Source organism: Notamacropus eugenii, chromosome 4 (genome assembly GCF_028372415.1).
Source record: "Notamacropus eugenii isolate mMacEug1 chromosome 4, mMacEug1.pri_v2, whole genome shotgun sequence".
Classification (NCBI taxonomy): Eukaryota; Metazoa; Chordata; class Mammalia; order Diprotodontia; family Macropodidae; genus Notamacropus; species Notamacropus eugenii.
This window is the reverse complement of record NC_092875.1, coordinates 322302875-322324940: the sequence shown is the minus strand read 5'-3', so window position 1 is coordinate 322324940 and position 22066 is coordinate 322302875. Positions and strand designations below refer to the sequence as shown.

General features: G+C 38.2%; 1 protein-coding gene across 5 annotated transcripts in view; it reads left to right on the top strand.

The window, feature by feature from the left end:
* Nucleotides 1-22066, top strand: part of CFAP53 (cilia and flagella associated protein 53) — a 102505-nt gene that overhangs the window by 66264 nt on the left and 14175 nt on the right. For 4 of the 5 annotated variants that reach the window (XM_072605121.1, XM_072605124.1, XM_072605119.1 and 1 more), the window contains 3 exons: nt 9189-9418; nt 10633-10806; nt 19279-19582. In XM_072605121.1, coding sequence (XP_072461222.1) covers nt 9189-9418; nt 10633-10806; nt 19279-19582 — 708 coding nt within the window. Of the gene's footprint in view, nt 1-3622; nt 3930-9188; nt 9419-10632; nt 10807-19278; nt 19583-22066 lie in introns of those variants that run through there. The other variant, XM_072605120.1, reaches the window with a different exon arrangement.

The following is a 22066-nucleotide window of genomic DNA, read 5'->3' as shown; positions in this document are numbered from 1 at the left end:
TCCTTGATCAATGTAATGATAATCCACAGATCCAGAGGACTTAGATGAAACACACCGCTCATTTCCTGTCAGAAAATTGATGCATAGGATGCAGAATGAGAAATACATCCTTTTGACATGGCTGATGTGAGAATTTGTTTTGCTGAATTAAGCACATTTCTTTTTTTCTTTTTTCTATTTTTTAAAATTTATTTAGTATTTTATTTTATTTTCCCCCAATTACATGTAAAAACAAGTTTCAACATTTGTTTTTAGATTTTTGAATTCCAAATTCTCTCTCTCCCCATCCTCCTCATTGAGAAAGTAAGCAATTTGATATAGGTAATACCTATGTAGTCATGCAAAACACATTTTCATATTAGTCATGTTGTAAAAGAATTTAGGTATATTTCTTATGTAAGTTTTATCTGTGTTTTTTAAACAATTGTTCAGATGGGAAGAGGCAATGGGAGAAAAGGATACATGCTTGCATAAAAATATGTGTGTATACATATATACTTAAAGACATGGTTAAAAAGCAATGGAACAGAGATTTGAACATGGTCTTTTCATTTTGCTATAGTTTGGTACTTATAATAATAATTAGATTGCAGTCTTTTGTGGTTAGACAGTCCTTTATCAGAGTCCTACTAGGTTCAACCACATAATTATCTCATTTATAAAATGGAGATGATATCTACTTTGCCTACCTCACAGAGATATAATGTGCATTAAAGTGTTTTGAAAATTGTGAAGTACTAAAGGGATATAAGGTAATATTGTTATTACTATGATTATTCAATAAATAGAATTATTAGTGATGCATGCTAATTATACCTAAGAAACAAGTACTTCATGCAAACAACTATAATCACTGTGACTGTTACTGTTTCTTTCAAGTTTCTACAGATATTTCTTTTATTGTTTTGCTAATTTTTCATTATCTGCCAATTGTGAATTGAACATTTTCTCTGATACCATGCAAATTTTAATCTTTATGACATACAAACAAAGGATGGACAAAGGAAATAGGACAAAGATTCTGGATTCACACTCCTAAGGACTATCATAGGTCAGGACTGAAGCTGACTGTCATCTCCCTTCATGCCATAATGGGGATAGGCAGGACTCTGAACCCAAGAGTCTTGGGAATAAGAATGTTTCTAGGCCAGCGGTCCCAAACATTTTCCTGGGAAGCAATGGGATGTAATCCAGCAATTATTTCTGCATATTCTATAGCCAGAGCTGTGGAAGACCCAGAAAAGAAAACTTTTGTCACTCAAGTCCTTTGTACCATCCATTGGTTTAGCATCAGAAACTGATATGGTTATGTCGGTGGAAATGAAATTAAAGAAGAGGCATCACCATCTGCTTTGCTGCTGCATTCTAAGGACCATGGGACCTTTCCATCTGACTTAAAGACGAAACCCTCCTGTATATGCACTGTCTCTTCCATTAGAATGTGAGTTCCTCAAGAACATGAAATGTTGTTTCTATTTATATGCTTTGCACATAACTAAGTGCTTACTAAAAGCATCATTCATTCATTCATTCATTCACTGATGCCCCCATATGTTTTCTATGGCATCTATACACATCTAAAGGGCCCTGCTGTTCCTCGTACATGTCTGGAGGGAAAGATAGAGACCTAAACCAAGCAGAGGTCTTTTTCTTTCTTTTAAAAAAAATTGTTTATTTTTAGTTTTCAACATTCACTTCCACAAGATAAGTTCCAAATTTTCTTCCCATCTCTCCCCTCCTCCCATCCCAAGACAGCCCCTATCCCAAGACAGCCAAGCAGAGGTTTTTTAACAGAACCTTGGAGTTGGAAGAATACTTAGAGAAAACATCTAGTTCAACACCTTGATTTTAGAAATGAGAAAAGTGAGGGCCAGTAAGTTAAATGAATTGCCTAAAGTAAAACTAGCCTCCTTGGTTTCACCAGCTTAGTGTTTTGAATTCAGAGTTCCTGCAGTATAGTGTAGTGTAATTAACTAACACTAGGGTTAAGGGTCAGGGAGATTTGGGTTTGAATCCCAGCCTTAGTACTTTTAAAACATGTGGTCTTTGTCACTTTCCCTATCTGGGTCTTGGTATCCTCATCAATATAATGAGAGGCTTGGACTATCGTAAGTTCCCAAAGTAGGTGATAACACCTCTTGGGGGGTACTGAAAAGACCTGGGGACAGGAGTAACCTCAGGTACCACTGAGGGGCATTGAGTAAAAATAAGGGGGCAATGGAAGCCTAAGGAAAGAAGATAAGGAAACTTTGAAAAACCATTCATACACGTTTTATTTGTTGCGTAACAGAGTTAAAGTCGTGGTGATTACATTATTTTCCAAATAAACACACAGAATGGAATTTATAGCCAATCCGTCGTCAAGTGGGCTGAAAGGTCTTAACAGGCAAGTGTTGGCAGGTGAGTGTGTCAAGCATTGTCAAGAGGTCCAGCCCCCATATTTGCAGGAATGTGTGTGTAATGACTTGTTTACAATACAATACTATATGGTTACATGACACAATATTGTGCCATCAAAATTTCAGTGCAGGAAAAAACCATAAATTTATAATAAATTATTAAATTTAAGATGTATCATTTAAAAATGTTTTATATATTTTTTGAAATGATGAAAATTTTTACAAGCCATTAAAGAGTTAAAGAACGTAGATTTCTAGGGGATGTTGAGTAATTTTTCTTTTTCAAAAGGGAGGTGGCAGGCCAATTTGGGAACTTCTGAAATAGATGATCTCGGTGGTGCAGTGGATGGAGCACTGGATTTGGAATCAGAAAGACTCATCTTGCTGAGTTCAAATACAATTTCAGATACTTACTAGCTGTGAGACCCTGAGCAAGCCATTTAACCCTGTTTGCCTCAGTTCCTCATCTGTAAAATGAGCTGGAGAAGGAAATGGAAGACTACTAAAGCATTTTTGCCAAGAAAATGCCAAATAGGGTCACAAAGAATAGGAAACAACTGAACAACAGTAACAAGGTTCTTTCAGGGTCTATAAATATCACATAAAGTTACTTCCTGCCACCCTTTCATAAAAATTTAAATGTATACTATTCAGAACAACAAACATCACGTTTTTCTTTATGATTAGACAGCAAACCTGCGTATGTGTATATGTGTGTATACATTTGGCATATACATGTGTATATATATTTGTATGCAATTTCCTCCAAAGCATACATGTACACATGTATGCATATTTGGGGGGGGAATTTTACATATATACATATAATATACATATTATATATATGTAGGTGTGTGTTTGGTGGAAATTGCATATATATATCTGTTTTGGGGGAAATTGCCTGCAACCCACAAGTGCTTCACATCAAATATATATAATGAATGCCAGCAAAAACTGTTGTGACGATTAAAGCTGTTTTCACCTCATATTGTATACATGTATATATGTGTGTGTGTGTGTGTGCGCGCGCGGGCGCGTAGGTGGATAGATAGAGACAGATAGATGGATTAGTCCTGTGCAAGAGTAAAAATAAATCAGCCTCGGCCTCCCTTTCGCAGCAATGCTCATGGAAGTTTAACCACAACCAGCATGGGGTTGGGGCATAGGAGCCCTCTCCCTGCCTGGGACAGCGTCCAGGGCGCTCCTGCCCGGAGGCTGGGGGCTCACGAGTGGGCACTCCGGGCCCGCGCTCGCCGCAGCCCCTAGGCAGCCCGCAGCGCAGAGCCCAGGTGCCTGGCAGCCAGGTTTAAGTCTGCCCCCCAGCCCAAGCTGCCCCGTCCTGTTGCCACGGTGACCAGGAGGCCACTTCCGGCGGCGTCCCCTTTCGAGCCCCAGCCCTGGGCTCACCATAGCAACCGCCCAGAGCGTCCTAGGGGAGCCTCTCCCGCGGCGCAGGCAGCGCAGGGAGCCCCGATGGAGAGGGTTTTGCCACGCGAGGTGAAGGGCGCGACGCCGTTTGTAGTGGCTCTGGTGAGTCCTGGGCTTGGGGATCCGGGAACGGCTCCAGGACCGATCGGGGCACTGCCCCACCACCCTAAGCCGCAGTGCCTCGGGTAGAGCCGCGGCTCTCCTGGGCTGCCCCGGGGCCACCCTGCCGCCTGCAGTGTTCGGAAACTTCGGGGTCGGTAGAGCGCCGGGGGAGGAAACGGAAAGACCCGAATCTGCCTGTGCATCTCTAAAATGGGGATCATGCCATCTACTTCGTGGGGTGGCTGCGAGAGCGAAACGAGATAATGCCCGATGATGGAGGGGTTTTTTGCACGTTTGCCAATCTGATGAGGTGCGAGGTGGAAACTCCAAGTTGTTTTAATGGCCAGTTCCTTTTTTAACTGGTGTTTTTTGAAGCATCTCCCCCAAAGATTATTGCTATCTTGCATTTCTTTGGAGGTTGATTTGTCTGCTTTCAGTTTTGTTTATCTCTTCTTTGGTTTTTAAACTTTTCATCTTTGTTATTGTTTGGGTTGTTTTTTTTTTCTTAATGTCTAGGTTGTTATTTTTTTTTAAGTTACAAGCCCAATTCATTGATCTATTCTTTTTCATCAAGAATAGTTCTAGGAAAACTCCTTAGAGGAGGATAGACCAACAACTTGGAAAGACATTTGTATTGTTTAGGGACAGTATTTAATATCTGGAGTTAGAAGAAATCAGAATACCAGGTTCCTGTATAGTTAGTATGATATAGAGGAAAGAGAAAAGGATTTGGGTTAAAAACCTGCCTTTGTTGCTTGCTGATTTGTGTGACTTTGGACAAGTCACTTAAATGCTCTGGGTCTCAGTTTTTTTTAAAATCTATTCAGTGAAGAGGTTGGACTATATAACCTCCGAGGTCCCTAACCACTTCAAATTTATACTCCATGTGGGTCAGAAACCCATCAACTGTGATTAACTTGTCGATTCAACCATGTCGTTTAATGGCTTACAAACAGAGAAGGTGCCAAGGTTTAGGACAAGAATCAAAAGATATTGGAAACATTCCTCCTAGCATCCATTCTGCACATGTTTATCCATCACTGTAAGCTGGGAGGAAGAAACAAGGCAAAAAGAGAAGAGGTTTGAAAAAAAACATCCATGCGATTTGCAGCCATTCTGTCAGAAATACATGTATTGCTTGGATAGGAACGGAATTAATGCTATGTAAAAGAACTACTATAAAATTATACCCACTCACATAATTCTGTCTCAAATGTTGGCAAATGCTTAATAAATGCAAAGGCTTAATGTTTGTTTATTTTGTTAGCCAACAGTAAACATCCTGATTTGTACCTTGTGCTTTTGGAACTATTCTTATCAATCACAACAGCCACCTCATTCTAAGGGAAAATTACACCACTTCCATCCATAGCAACTATTAGTAGTAACAGGCTGGAAGGTTCCTTCCTAGGATATTTAGAATCATAAGATTTTAGAACTAGAAAGAGCCCTATTTAGAAGCATTTTATTTGCATAATTCTTCACCATCGCTCCATAGGAGAAATTATGCCAGTGAGTTATACTTTGATTACTATTTTCCGTTTTTTATTATTTTTTATCAAGAATCTATATGTACACATCAACTATGTAAGATAAATTCTAGCTTTGAACATTTTATAGTGATGTAATATAAGGACATAAATTTTTAATGACTAATAAGTAATAATGAAGAAAATATTTGTATAATAAAGGATTGGTTGTATCTCCAGCACTGTCAAATCGAACAATCAGTCAACAAGTGTTTATCAAGATCCTACCATGTGACAGGTACTGTTAGGCTCTGGGGATATGTATATAAAGAATAAGATAATTTCTGTTTGCAATGAGTCTGTATTCTAATAAGGCAGACAACAAGATAAAAACTTGAACTAGCTAGGTAGCACAGTGGCTAGAGTGCCAGACCTCTTCTAATCAGGAACACCTGAGTTCAGATCCAGCCTCAGATACTTCCTATTTGTGTGACCCTGGGCAAGTCATTTAACCCTGTTTGCCTCAGTTTCCTCATTTGTAAAATGAGCTGGAGAAGGAAATGGCAAACTGCTCCAGTATCCTTGCCAAGAAAACCCCACATGGAGTCACAGAGACACAATTGAAATGACTCAGCTGAACACAACTGAACTGATTTGGACATAATTGAAATGATTCAAGAACAGCACTGCCAATAACAGCATTCGGTCAACATGAGTAATCAACAATGCAGATTAAAACCCTTCTATGCCCCCTCATTCTTGTCCATGTTTGCAGTAAACCCTCACAGAAGAACAATCCTAAATGTTGGGGTCTTTGTTTAGATCTCTTGACATTACTAGAATACCAGAATAACATATGTCCACTGGTTCTCTCCTGCTTCTTCCCCATAACTTTACCTGTCATACATCCTTCAAACATCAAGCAGTTATTTATTTTACATTTCTAATTACATCCTCTTATGACTTCTTCTTAGTTGTCAATGTATTATAATGTGTTATCTATGTATGCAGAAGTAGAAATCTCATTAAAGAATACAACAAAAGAATGAGACTAGACCAAACATGAACAAAAGAAATCTTTTCTGGAATTGAGAGAATTTTGAAAACATTAAATGATTGCTTGAGTCATTTCAGTCAAGTTAGACTCTTTGTGATCCCATTTGGGGTTTTCTTGACAAATATAATGGAATTACCATTTCTTTCTCTAGGCATATATTATCAATGAAGAAACTGAAGCAAACACGGTTGAGGGTCTTGCCCAGCGACACACAGCTGGGAAGTGTCTGATTTGAACTTAGGGAGATAAGTCTTTCTGACTCCATTCCCGGTCCTCTATCCTTGCATCACCTAGCTATCCCATTGATTAGATTAGTAATCTATTAAACTAGTGAAAGTGAGGCTGGATTTGCAACCAGATGTTCCTAACTCTAGGCTCAGTGCTGTATCCACTGCACCACCTACTAAGTTCCCTTATGTACATTACTACCCTTACATTAATTCCCTAGATTTCTGAAAAAGGAGATGCTACTTGGAAAAAACCAGACATTATTATCAAAAAAGGTGACAAATAGAACATTGACAACTAATGGCCTATTTGCCTACTTTCCCATTAAAATTTTTATGAGAAAACACACATGTCAAGGGCATTTTGGTGGACATGTCTTTCCCAAATGGTGTTCTACAGCAGATCTCCTGTCACAATTGACTGAAAGAACCAGGGAATACAAAATATGACAGTAATTATTGTTTGTTAGTTATGATAAAAAGATATTTGACTTAGCAAGTAAACTGCTGCCTTGAAGCTTCTCTTTCTACAGAATGTCTCCAGTGAGTATGTCAAAAACAAACAAGTTTCTTTAGAAGATGTAAGCAGAGAGATAGGTTTTGTGCTTCTTATATAAAAGCAAGGAATGGAGATTTGTTATCTCTTAATGACAATATTCTTTAAAGTCATCCATCTCTCTATATTCACTACACAAGCTTCTCATCTTCATTTGGTTTCCCAATTAGGCTCTATGAGGAGACCTGTTTCATAAAGTTGCTGAGAAAAGCTCAAAAAAATAGAATTCGATCTCAGGGCCAATATTAGACTGCATGCCATCTTGGGAAGGGAGAAGGAGGAGAAAATTTAAAACTCAACAGCTTGTGGAACTGAATGTTGTAAACTAAAATAAATTAACTAAAAACAAAAAGAATTCAGTGTGATCCAGGAAAAAGTGGTACCAAAACAAATGAAAGTTCTTTGAATGAAATCCCACAAAAATGTGATTTTAGTCAAATTGGTTTTCCATTCAGGTTCACAATCTTGGTGTCATCCTTGACTTCTGTTCTTGTTCATCTCATGTATCCAGTAGCCATTATTTCACTGTGTCATCGTTTCTTTTTCCACATCATCTCTTTTACATGTTTTTACCTCTCTGCTCACATAGCCATCACCCTAACCCAGGCCCTCATCACCTCTTGCCTGTACTATTTCAACACCCTCCTATTTGATTTTCCTGCTGTAAGGTCTTTCAGTCTTCAGTAATCCTCCACACAGTTCCCAAAGCAATTTTCTTAATGCACATGTCTCATCATGTCAAATGAGATAGCATTTATAAGGTACCCAGCACATACTAGTCACTTAATAAATGTCTCTCCCTGCCCCCCCCCCCCCCATAAGCTATGGTGGTTCTCTATTACCTCTAGGATTAAATATAAATTTTTCTTTAACTTTTCTATCTCTTCACAGCCTGGTCCCTTCCTATGTTTCTGATATTCTGAGATATTACTCACTTGTTTTATATGTCACTCTGTTCTCACTCTCTGTGATCCAGCTATACTGACCTGTTAGCTGTTCTACACTCAGTGAATACCGTCTTTCATGTGGTTGACCTTCGTACCCCAAATACATTCCTTCCACATTTCTGCCTCTTGGAATTCTTGGTTTCCTTGAAGTCTCAGCTCAAATGTCACCTCCTACATGAAGCTTTTCCTGATTCCCTCAGCTGCTAATACCCTCCCTCCTTAAACTAGCTTATCTTCCTTTTGTACGTATTATGTATATACTTATACTGTCTCCCATATTGAATGTAAGCTCTTGAGGCCAGGAATTGTCTCACTTTTGTCTGTGCATGGTCAGAGCTCAGCATAGTCTCTGGCACAAGTACAAACTCAGTAAATGCTTGCTGATTGGTTTTTTTTGACTGTGCTCTCATTTCTCAGTGCATGACCTCAGGCCTCTGTTCATTTGGGTTACAGAAATTAACAGGGCACCCAGGGGTGACCGGAAATGTATATTTTAACCTCTTCTTCAGGCCCTCAATCAAATTTTCTGAAAGTTTGCACTGCAACTTTTTGTTTCTTGTTAAATAGACCCGTAAGGGGACATCATAAGTTGGGCTAAGCATTCAGTAACTTCCTTAATAAAGACCTTACCTCTAAGTTCTCATAGTCTGGAGGCCTATTCAACAGACCTGGTTTCTCTTTGATAAAATAAGAAACTTGGACCAGGTCTCTTCCATCTCTAAAATTCTTTGTTTCTAGTGTAATCACATGTAACCAGAACCAGAAGAAATAATTGATACTGATTTGATAATTTTACCTGAGAATTTCCAGAGAACCAAGTAATATAACTTGAAGTATTCCAAGACTAATTACTAAATGTTGGGTTATTATCTATCCTATTATCCATGATATCCTAACTCTAAATATGGGTTGAGTTGCCACTATTAGTATTGGATTAAGGTCATAATTAAGTGAAAATATGTACTTTCTAGTACATTATTAATGAACTGTTTTTTCTCTGTAGAGGGCCAAGCCTCCTAAAGAACAACATGTTGATAAACATCTCCGTAAAATCAGACATAATGCTCTTAAGAAAGAAGCCATTGAAGCTGCCATTAAAGAGAATGAAAAGTTTCGCTTGGATGTTGAGTGGAAGACGCACATTGACCAACTTTCTTTGAACAAACTTGTGCAGAGAAAAGTGGAAGATGTTATGCAAGGATTTTTGATAAATACTGAAGAAAGAAGAAACAGGTAACCCCCCAAATTTACAGGATCATATTATGAATTAATGTTAAAACCCACAATGAACAATTAAAAAGGAAATAAATTCCTTAATTTTCCCACTAAACAATTATGTAGCAATACCTTATAATGAAGATTGTGGTTCAGAGATTAGATCTTACAAAATTAATTCTTGCCTACTTTACAAATTTCCCCTACAATAACATGTTTTGTATCAGTTTTCTTACCAGATTGTGAACAAAATTATTTTTTTCTTTCACTGATTTTTAACATATTTTTTTTAATTCTTTTGCTAAATACTCATTTTAGATTTTAACTTGTTGATCAAATGAGCTATCATCCTGATCATAAATTATCATTTCAAGTTATTCTTAGATGTGGAATTATGTAAAACCTTTTAAAAAAGTTTTATCAGTGCCTTTTGTTTTTTTGTACTTCAGTTATTTTCCAAAATACTTGCTCCTCTCTTTGAATCTTCCCTTATGACAAAGAAAGGCAGTTAAGCAAAACTTTGCCTGACAGCACATGAAACATTCAGCATCTGTAACCTCTCACTTCTCTATCAAGGATAGGAGCATGTGTTTTATCATCTCTTCTCCAGTTCTAGGATTGATTTTCTCAGTTAATCTGAGTTGACTACCTGTATGTTTTTTCACTTACATTATTATAGGCATTCAGCGGGTACACTGTGCTGCGGATTCTGTCTCTTTTTTCAGTATCAGCACATATACATTTTTCTGTATATTTCTGAATTCCTTGTACTTATAACATTTTATGGTAAAATTCTATCCGATTGTATTCAATACAGCAATTTATTCAGTCATCTGCCGCCCCCAACTGATATGCATCTAGTTTATCTCCAGTTTTTGGCTAATAAAAAAGTGCTGCTACAGGTGTTGTATTATATATGGGACTTTTCTTTCTCTCCTTGATAGAATGGGATCACTGGGTCAAAATATATGAAGAGTTTGGTGACTTTTCTTACATAAGTTCAGATTGCTTGTGGAAGACTTTTTTTTTTAATCCCTTAAGGCATCTTTCAGAGATCAATTAAGTTCAGCAGACATTTATTATAAACTTACTGTGTCCAAGATACTGTGGTATACTGTTTGAATGAAGAAAATGAATATTTCCCTCCTCTAGACACAACTCTAAAAACAGATTATAATAATGGGCTGCTGCCCTTTATTAAGCAATTTTGACTCCTTACTTTTTTGTCTCAGACTTCGGGAACTCCTGGAAGCTGAAGAAAATGAATATTTGACTGAAATTGGAAAAAAGGAAAACATAGCAAAGATCAGACAAGATGAGATGAGGGAGAAAACTCGAGTATTAAGAGAAGCAAGAGAAAAAGAGAGACAAGAATTTGTGGCTAAAAAACGAGACCAGCAATTCAGGTAATGTGGCCTAGGAATATGTGTGTAAAATCTGAAACTGAAAAGTAAAAATGAATTTGTGAAGTCTCATTTTAAAGGAAATGATAGTTTACTTTAAATCAGTATCCTTAAGAAAGGAATGTCTTGAGAAGCAGTGTGGTGGTATAAGAATGTGCATATTTTAGTTGTACTTAAACTCCTCTACATAGAACAGCCATAATTATGTAGACATAAATGAGCTGCTCAGGTGAGAGGTAAAGAGTTTTCTGGTGTGGTGGAGGTTTGAAAAAAGTAAAATATTTTTTCATCTCTGTACTCAAAAGTGAAGGCTATCTCAAAACAAGGGCAAAGGAAGAGACAGTGCTGGCCTCATTTGGCCAGGCCAGACTAGACAACATAGTGTGGTGGTAAGAGTCTTGGACTTGAATTCACCACTACTAGCTGTGTGACTATGGGCAACCTCTATCTAATAACTTCTATTAACCTCAATTTTCTCATCTGTAAAATGGGAATAATAATACTTATGTCTACTTCACAGACTCATTGTAAGAATGAAAGGAAATATTGTTCCTAAAGCAGACTTCAGAGTGCTAAATCAATGTCAGCTAGTTATTCTTTTTTTAAGACTACCACTCACTTTTAAAAAATATTTATTTATTTTTAGTTTTCAACTTTCATTTCCATTGGATTTTGAGTTTTACATTTTTTCCTCTTCCCTCACCTCACCTCCCCTCTCCCCAAGATAGCATGCAATCTGATGTAGGCTCTACATATACATTCATATTAAACATATTTTCACATTACTCATGTTGTAAAAAAGAATTAGAACTCATGGCAGGAACCACAAGAAAGAAGAAACAAAATAAAAAAACATCAAAAAAAAGAAAGCAAATAGTATGCTTCGAGCTACATTCAGACTCCATAGCTCTTTCTCTGGATGTGGACAGCATTTTCCATCATGAGTCTTATGGAATTGTTTTCGATCTTTGCATTGCTGAGAAGAGCTGAGTCTATCAAAGTTAGTCATTGAACAATTTTACTGTTACTGTGTACAATGTTCCCCTGGTTCTGCTCACTTCAGTCAGCATCAGTTCATGTAAGTCTTTCTAGGTTTTTTCTGAAATCTGCCTGCTCATCATTTCTTCTAGCACAATAGTATTCCATTACATTCATATATCATGACTTGTTCAGACATTCCCCAATTGATGGGTATCTCCTCAATTTCCAGTTTTTTCAGCTATTAGTTTTGCTTTTATCATTAGACTTATAATTAAGAAAGCAATTAGGGCAATTCTTAGAAGTTAATACAAGTATGTATCAGCAGGCAGTTCAGCAGGGGCCCCAAAGTGGATGTCTTGGTAGGTGGTTGATGAAGTTGATCAGAGTTGGTACCTACATGCAAGAGATTAGGGTTCAGTTTTTTGGAAGACTGGGGGAAGCAAGAAAAAACCCCAGCCCTGGAGGAACTGAGATACTTGGCAGGGAAAATAAGATAGGACTCTATCTAATCTGTGAAACTGGAGTACAAACTGAGGGATAGATAGCACGTGGACATAAGGAACCTATTAATGTTACTTAGTTTAATTGGTTGCTTTATAACATACACTAATTTGAAACTTTTTATCTTTAAATCACTATCATTCTGCCTTCTGCTCCTCCAGATTTAATTGTCAAAAAAGCATTCATTAAGTGCCTACTGTGTGCCAAACACTGTGCTAAGCCCTGGGAATACAAATAGAGGCCCTCAAAGGACAGGACAGGCCTTGCCCGGAAGCTGCTCACAATCTAATGGATACAACAACCAAACAAAGAAGTTCAAGTAAACTAGACACAGGACAAGGAGGAAATAATTAGCTGAGGGAAGGCACTAGAATTAAAAGGGGTTCAGAAATGCTTGGGAAGGCAGGATTTGAGTTGGGACTTGAAGGAAGCCGGGAAGTCAATTGGTAGAGATGAGGAGGAGAAGCGTTCCAGGCATGGGTAACAGCCAGAGAAATGCCCACAACTGAGAGATGGAGGGTCTTGTTTGTGCATTACCTGGGAGGCTAGTGTCTTCCTAGTAAACTACTGTGTTTTCCTGCCACTCTATCAGAACTGGTCTCTACTATGTCACCAGTGATTCATTCATTTCAAAATCTAAAGGTTTGCTAAGTGTTTAACGTGTTGAACATGATTGTTGTTGAATTTTTTTTTAAGTCATAGCAGAACCAGCCACAGGTTAAACTTAATGCTGAAATCCACCCAATCTGTGGATTTCACCTGTCTCCTGTGTCTAGGGGAGACTGGTTACTAGAGCCTGGGGTGAAACCTGAGGAGGAGTCAGTGTCCTCAGCTGTGGGAACTGGAAAGATGGTAGGGTAGAACTGGACATTAGAGGAACTGTGCTGAGAACAATTCTGTGAATTAGATTTTCAATGTTTCGAATTACTTTGTTCTCCACTCCTTACCTCTCATTGCCCTCTCCAGCCAGGGGCTCTTATTCATTCACCCCAGAAAAGAAAATTCAATTCTTTAATATTTGTAAGTGGTCTTAAGGGAACTACAAAGATACATCAAGTCGATTTCCCTGAAGAACTTACAGTGTAGTAAGGGAGATCAGACATATACATAAATAAAAGTAATTAAAATTTATATTATGTTTTCAAGTTTGCAAAGCACTGTCCTTACATTGTTGCAGGACAGGCTTAACCAGAATGGTCTTCTTGAAGTTTAAACTCAGGATTGGAATGAAATAAGACACTGATAGTCTAACTAACAAGTAAAAAGAGGTTTGATTAGTTGTAGCAGAGGAAGAATAGTCAACAAGGATATGCAGTGAAGACACCACTTTGATGTAGCTGAGCACAGTTCCTCTGCCTCTTGAGTTGCCCAAGATGGTCTGCTGTTCAAACACCAGATTGGGGCTGGAGCTCCTCACGTGTGGTTTTTAAATTCAGCAACTGGGAAGCATCAGTAAATCCTGTCCTTCATTCCTCTGAGTCAGTAAAGTCTCAAAAATGGTTTCAGTACCTCTTAAGAAAAAGAATTAGCCAAGACTACATGGCAGGGGACTCTAACCAGCTATTTCTCTTACCATATACACTATATCATTTGACCTTCCCAACAGCCTTGTAGAGTAAGCACTACAGGTGCTTACATATTACAGATGAGTAAATTGAGGCTGAGAGGTTAAATATCTTGTCACACTGATATAAGTATATTAAGAGGGAGCTGAACTAGATAATTCTTTACTCCAAGTCCACCCTCCAAACACACACAACAATGCCTCTCATACATACACAATACAAAATAAAATATAATAAGTGCCCAAGGGAAACACCCACTTTTTAGGAAGAGGAAGAAGAAACAATTTAAAGATAGAGAAGCAATGGCTAAAGAGTATGAAGAGAACCAGGAGAGTATGGTGCCATGGAAATCAAAGGAGGAGAGAGATGGTGTCAGAGTGGAGTGAGAGTGGTTAAAAGTGTCAAATGCTATGGAGGTTAGGAAGAATTCAAAATGGAAAAATGGTCATTAGGATATTTTTGGCCTTTGAGAGAACAAAACAGAACAGTAGTGACAGAAACATCATTGTAGGGGATTGAGTAGCTAGTGGATCTTGAGGAAGTGAAAGAAGGAAGTGCAGGCTACTTTTCCAGGAGTTTGGCAATAAAGGGTTGGATAGAGATGCCCTATAGGGAAAAAAGAATGGGACAGCAATGGCACAGCACTGTGATAGTCAGGTATCAATAAGTTCAGCTGTAGTCACTTTCTATATTAGCCCTAAACAGAAATAGTGAGCTTGAAACTAGATAAACCTCCCTATACAAGAGATCTCTTGAAACTCTTGATCTGATTGACCACTTCTATTATTGTTGGGAAATTACTGCAGAATTACTTCCACTCCACCCCACCCCTGACCTAGACAGAGATCTGTCTTTGTCTCTAGGGAGTGAGCTGAGCTGTTCATCATTTACCAAAGTTGTGAGTGCCACCCTTAATCTTGCTAGTTGTAAGACACTTCATGTCTATAGCAAAAGCAAGTGATGCTTACGGAGGTAGAGCTAGTACCCTCTCAACAGCTAGTTATTGTCCATGTACTTGACAATATACACAAATGCATTCATTCATTGAGGACTATTATTTATGAGCCTTGTGCTATATGGGGTAAATAACAACATATATCCCTGTTCCTCAAGGAACTTGTAGTCTAGACAGGGTAACAAAATAAACACATGGTACAATTAAGGAACAGATGCATGGTGTAGTGGAAAAGGATCCTGGATTTGAAGTCAGAGATCCTTGGTCCAGATCCTAGCTCTGATTTGAATCTTAGCTCCATCATTGCTACCTGTGGGACATTGGGCAAATCACTTCACCCCTGAAGGCCTCGTATTTAAAGCGAGAAGTTTGGACTAGATGACCGCTAATGTCTCTTCTGGCTCCCAATCTGTGGCCCTTTTATTGGTAGCTTTCATCATATAACCTTGAGGGTTGCAATGGCCATGGCTTCCCCACTGAAGTCCATGAATCTTGAAAAACAGATTTGAGATGTTAGTTTACTGACGTGCAGTGCCATGTCAGCATTTAGTCATTTATATGAGTGAACCCTTTCATGAAGCAGAATTTAGTATAGTAGTTCACTGATTACTTGGGTTTTCAGGGACGCTGTGGGACCTATTGCTGAATATCTTATTAAATTTGCCTTAGCCTTCTCAATAGGTGGAGGAAGGGCTAGAGGGAGGGAGAGAATTTGGAACTCAAAATTTTTCAAAAAATGTTTAAATAGATATATTTTTAAAAGCACTATTAAAAAGTTACCCTCAGTATATTTAGTCAACTAAAACTAAATCTCAGAACAAATTCTAAACAAATCTTGAAAGCCCTTTTCAAGACCACATTTTGCTAATTTTGAGATTACTAGAAAGTAATTCGATGGTAAGATCCTCAAAGGCAAGAATAATGTGTCATGCTTTTTTGGTACCCTCCACAGCATTTAGTATTTTATTAGGCACATAGTAGGTACTCGATAAATATTTTATTTTCAAAACCCAACTTGTTAGATCCCATTCATCTAGGCCTGAGGGAAATTTACTCCTTTAAAAAACAATTATAGTACTCTATTATTTGCATAAAAATTATTGGAAACCATTCTAGTGATAACAACAGAGAACAGCTCTAAAGAGAAGTCAGTTTTCTAAGCAATTCTGCTAGAGACCTATAAAATGAATTAATACCAATGAGGCAAAAAAATTTATTTTCTGCCTTCTAGAAATTACTATAGTCAGGCTACAGGATTTGGGATGGTAAAACAAAAAAGTAAAACAACCATCTGGGTGAACAGATGTTTATAGGTTTCTGTAAAAGCTGTAGGAGGAATAATTTTGATGGAATCTAGCAATTACAGTGTTTTTATATTAAAATATAAACTATTGAACTTTTTCTGCATCTAATTCTCCTTTCCCTAGAGGATTCTATGAAGTTTTGATTATTTGGAATTTGTGGTACTGAATAATTTCAATTATACAAGCCATGGAAAGAAGTATGACATATCCAGTTCTGTTACATTCCAAACTTCTTTAACTTTAAGTCTCCTTTAGAATAAAAAAGATGCTCCTTCTTCTTCATTACCAGGACATAATTGAGTATCCAGGCATTTGTTTTAAAAGATTCTAGTTATGCATGAAAATTTATGCTTGTCTTTTAAAGACATTTGGTCATTTAAAAGAACTGAATAGTAACATGCTAAAAACAGACATGAAAAAGAATGTTGAACATTCTTAAAGTAGACTTGTTGCATGCCAAACAATTATTACTTGGAATATCTTAGTTGAATGTATGGAATTTCTTATGGTTTGTGTGTGTCTCACCTGTGCCTTTATTTGGCCCCATGTCATTGGTACTCTGGAAACTCATAGAAAGAAAAGTTTTGTTTTAATGCAATACAACAAGCATGTATACACATACTACATGGCATTGTAACTATACAGAGATGATGCAAACTCACCCATTATAAGGGAGTTGTGTTGGGGAGGAAACATGGTCAAAGTTGGGGTTCAGGTAGCAAAATTACATACTTTAAGAGTGGGCTTTATTAAGAACCAGTAATCAGTTCCAGATGGAGGAGAGAGCTTTCCTAATCAAACCCAGATGTGTTGGAGAAGTTCTTGGAGTTCCCTTTTAATAGTGAGATTGAGTGAGGCTTGGGTAAGGGGAGTTTCTTTATTGGGACCACAAAATGGGGGCAGGAGCTAACAACTATTTAAGGCAGCAAAAGAGAGGACTAGCTCAGACCCCTGAATCTGGTTAAGAGTTTCATCTCCTCTAGGGAAGGAAGACTTGCCTCAGCACCTGAGAAACCCTCATGGAGAATGCCACGTTATCATCATGTTGACATGTTGTAACAAAGCTATAAGAGTAACTTCTGTTTTTGTGGGCTTGTTCTCTTATTCCTTATATTTCTCTGTGGGGTGTTCAAGGGGTCTGGCACCTCTGGTGTAAGTGCTTGCCGAACCATTTTCAAGGCTGTTCATCTGCCTTTAGTGTTTAACTGGCACTCAGTTCTCATCTATGGTTGCACAAAACTGTAGCATACATAGTGCTATAGACCAGCTGACCTCACACCTGTTAACAAGTTGGGGGGAGAGGGTGTCTCTCCCAAGCATCTAAAGACTTCCTCCAGTGAGATGGGCAGATGAGAATAATTTGTTCTTAGGGCTATGAAAGTGGCTCAAGTAGGTATTGTGGAGCACTTAGAAACGTGGTCAGCCACCAAAGACTCCAAAGCCATCCATTGCATCCAGGGCCATCACCAGTCATCTTAACTTTTGTCTTGCCATAGGACTCCTATAACTCTAGAAGAGATTGAGGCTGATGACTTTGTGCAGTTCTACCTCACTTAAATCCAATTCGTGCATGAGTCAATTGGTCCTCTTAGAAAATGAAGAATAAATAACACCAACAATAATCATCCAGTCAAAAGCTGTGAGCCTTATTTGCTCAACACAGAGTTAACAGTAGGAAAGTACAAACTGTCCATCTTTGCCTATTTGCTTTTATTAAGACCACACAGCCAAAGTGATTCCATATTTGAGGTCTGTCATTATAATTGTAACATCAAACAATATGTTTACAACGATCACAACCTCATGATGTAATAAATGTTTGTTGAAAAATCAAAGAGTTCAACAATGCGACATGGAAACCCAAAAAGATAAAGCAGTGTTTGACTGAATTAGTAGAGACCTAGCTTTCAAGACTGATAGCCAATCTGTGGTACTCTTTTCTATACTCTGAATCAGCTAGCCAGCCTCCTTTGCTCTAACCAGAACCCCTTTGGGAGAGCCACACAATTTAAGAAAGATGATGCAGGATGATGAAAGGCTTTAAGTCCAAATCGTATGAAGATTCACTGAAGATGTTCTGGATGGTGAAGAGAAGAGTCATGAGAAATATGGGAGGTGCATCCAAGGGCTGTCATGGGAGAAAGAGATGAGACTTGTTCTAAGGCTCCAGAGAGCAGAACCAGAAGCAATGGGTTAATGTTGAAAAATAGGAAAAACTTCCTAAATAATCAGAGGGATTCTCAGGTAGAGTGGTACACTTCAAGAGATGGCAGGTTCTCCTTCCTGGAAGGTCTTCAAGCAAGGGCTACGTGATTGCTTGTGGTGGGAGATGGAACTGGAGAGGGGAGAGAGGAGGTCATTGTAATCATCTGGATGAGAAGTGATGAATACCTGAACTAAGGTGGTGGCTGCATGATTGGAAAGAATGGGTCAGGTGTGAAAAATGTGGCAGAGGCAGGAAGATTTGGCAACTGATTTTATATATGAGCTAAGAGGATCAAGAATAGGGTTACTCCAGAATAATATTGAGTCAGAATGAGGCTGAGTATACACTCAGCGTACATTCATATGAACATGGGAGAGCAGAAATATGTTGATGCCTTTGACAGAAATAGGGGAGTGGAAGAGGGGAGAATGATGGGTGAAGAAAAACAACAGGAAATCTCTATACAAGATCATCCCCTAATAGGATGTAAACTTTTTCAGGGCAGGCACCATTTTGTTTTTGTTAATGCTTGACTTTCAAAGGTCCAATCTTTAAATTCAGACACTTTGGTGTTTGTACCTCCAGCACCTCACCCAGGGCCTTGCACAGAAGAGGTGCTTAGTAAATATTTGTTGGACTGTTATAATTGAATGACAGCTTCAGGGTCTTTATTTCTTTGGGGTTAGTGATTTGCTGTTTTCTTTAGTGAGCCATCATCGATTTCTTCAATAACTTTTCCCTCAGAGATCTCTTTTGCTTAAATAGTTCCCTACACAGCTCTCAAATTTAAATCTGAAGTCCTGACCTCTTAACTACTTCCTAGAACATAAATTTTTCCCTGTTTAAGGTTGGCATATATTGGTATATGTCTTCACTGTATTTAAATATTTACCTTCAACCTACAGATCATTTTATAACTTAGAATATTGTCCCCTGACAATTTGCTTTTGTCTCCCCTTCCAGGGAACACTGTGACGATCTCCGTAACTACTTGATCCAAGCCCACGAGAAGAAAGTGTGTGAAGAACGAGCGGCACAGGTAGCATTTAATGAAGAACTGAGAAAACAGAAAATGATAGAAGAAAAACTGTTCATTGAGCTGTGGGAACATGACAGATTAGCAAAGGAAAAGAGAGAAGCTAAAGAAGCCGCTGAAAAAGCAAAGAGAGAGGAGGAGGCAGTCTTATGTCTCAGTGCCCAACTGGCTACTCTTAATGCTCAGAAACAAGAGGCCAAGCATCTAAAGGAAGAAGAAAGCCTATTAGTGGTAAATCTTTTCATATTTTCATTACACAATGATTTTCCTTTTTTGTACATGTATGTTGCATGCATATAGTATATATTGATTTTTTTTCCAAAAATAGCCCTACTCCAGAGCCTCAGTGTAGTGGGAGGGAAATGCTGTATTCTTCAAAGCTGGACCAGTAGCCAGCTCTGGCAAACATGGCCAGGCTGCATATCTATTGTCCAATAACCAGCCTGACTAAGTGCAGAGAGGCCCAGCCTTCCAATGCTAGTGTTTGGCTGCTAGTGGATAAAATTTGGCCCCAGTGACACATGAAATAGTTTTTGAAAAATACAAGATAATCCTGGCTCCTGCACAACATCTTTTGTTTTCTTGGTGGTGATAAGGGAGTGAAGGAAAATGGGATGGAGGTGCTAAGAATCAGTTTTTAGACTGTCAACAAATACTTATATTTTGGCACACTGAAAAAGTGTGATCTCTGTCCATTGACCAAAGAGTGGACTCACTTCAGAAGAATTAAATGTTCATATTGATATTCTTGCTATAAGCAAAACAAGAAGACAAAGGAGTTGGAGCTGAATGGAAGGACAATGAGCAGATTCTCTGCAAAGAAGCAAATAAAAGAGTCTGCAGAGTTTTAATGTGCCTACAAAGTCATTTCGTCTCATGGGACATAGTAATCTTGCTTTGCAGGATTTATGTTCAGCATTAGCAGACTACCACTTAGGTTATTTTAGCTTACATGCCACCGTTAGTTGTAGAAGATGAAACGGAAGATAAATTCTATGAAGAACCTTGTCTTATACTCCAATCTAAGTCAACATATATCCCAATATTCAATTAATTCATTGTAGGGATGATAGTGAAAATTTGAATTCAAATGTTTTATTTGATAGCTACAAAGTGCCATCATTTGGAAGCAAAAACTAAAAATGGCACAATCATTGCTTTTTAGAAGCTTATATTCTGCTTAAGAAAGGTTGGAGAGTGAGGTGTGTTAAAACAGGAAAAATGTCAAAGGCCTTGTTCAGAAGCATCCTCCTCATCTCCACCAAATACTTTGCTTCTAGCAGAAAGCCAAAGGCGCTAGACTGGTGCCAAACAGCTTTATAACAAATGAAATCAACTCTATCATGATATTTAGGAAATGGCAGATTCCTTCTGATGTGGGAATTGTGTCTGAGTTAGCTGCCCATATCCAGATCATTGACTTTAAATCCCCAAATTGGAAGATGGTAAAGAAAGGATACTGTTTGTTATTGCTACATCTCAGCTACAACCTGCCATTCAATCCTTGCTAAGGATTTTCCCCACTATCCCTCCCCTCCACAAAGAGGAAAATGGACAGAAGTAATGATATTGACTCTAATCTTTTTTTTAAGAAATAACAATTACTAATGAAAAGTAGTTGCCACAGTTAAGAGGCTTAAAGAGCTCAGGAAGAGCTTGCTTGTACAGTCGACACCTGAACTTCTTGCAAGGCAAAGACCTAAGAAAGGCAAGGACAACACCTGATTAGAGTATAAGTTTATTTGTAAGATATTTATGAGAGAGAATAACAGGAGATAACAAATAATATCATCCCCTTCATCCAAAAAGGCCAAACCAAAACAAAACAGTGGAAAGCAATTGAGGGGAAAATGAGCCTGCATAGAACTCGCTGTGTCTTTCAGAACAAAGGGCCTTAGAGCAGATGGGAGATCATAAATACACATGGAATGTGACCCATCTGCCTTTTTTCTATGGCAATCTCTTTTCATCAACAACAATAAAGGGACAATTGCAGTTGGACAGCCTGATTGATGTATTATGTCACGGCATGGCAGTGCCCCTTAGGAGCAGTGCCTAAGTAAGGGGCAGTGCCCCTTAGAAGAAGATTACCAGACCTCACTGCACCGTGATGGAAGAAATAAGTGACACAGACATGAGTTTTAAGAATCTTCAGGGATCTGGTTCCAAGATATCTCAAAGAGATTTCAGAAGAATGGAAAAAGTCATACATGAGGGAGAAGACATTAGTAACTATTTACCCATATGCCTCTTTCTCATTCTATAAACTCTTTGTGAAGAGGACTCATAAACATTTTGATGGTATTTGAAGAAAATATAAGCAGACAGGTAGATGTTTCCAGAGGATTTTATATAGTAGAACATAACATCTGTTACACAATTGAGAAGTTTAGAGAATCTCAGCTCTGCTGTGGATTTAATTTATTCCATAACCTGGGGCAAATTAATCCCTCCTTGCCCCCATGCTGGGCCTCAGTTTTCTTATCTGTAGTATGAGAGAGTTGGACTACTTGTGTGTATATGTATGTATGTGTGTCTGTGTTTGTTTATATATGTATATGTGTATGTGTGTGTATGCACACACACAAATACATGTGAGGTACAGAAAAGTCAAGTGACTTTCCTAAGGTCACTCAGTTAGCGGGTGTTTGATGCCAGATTGGAACCCAAATCATCTTGATTCCAAGTTCAGTGCCCTATTCACTCCATCAAGAT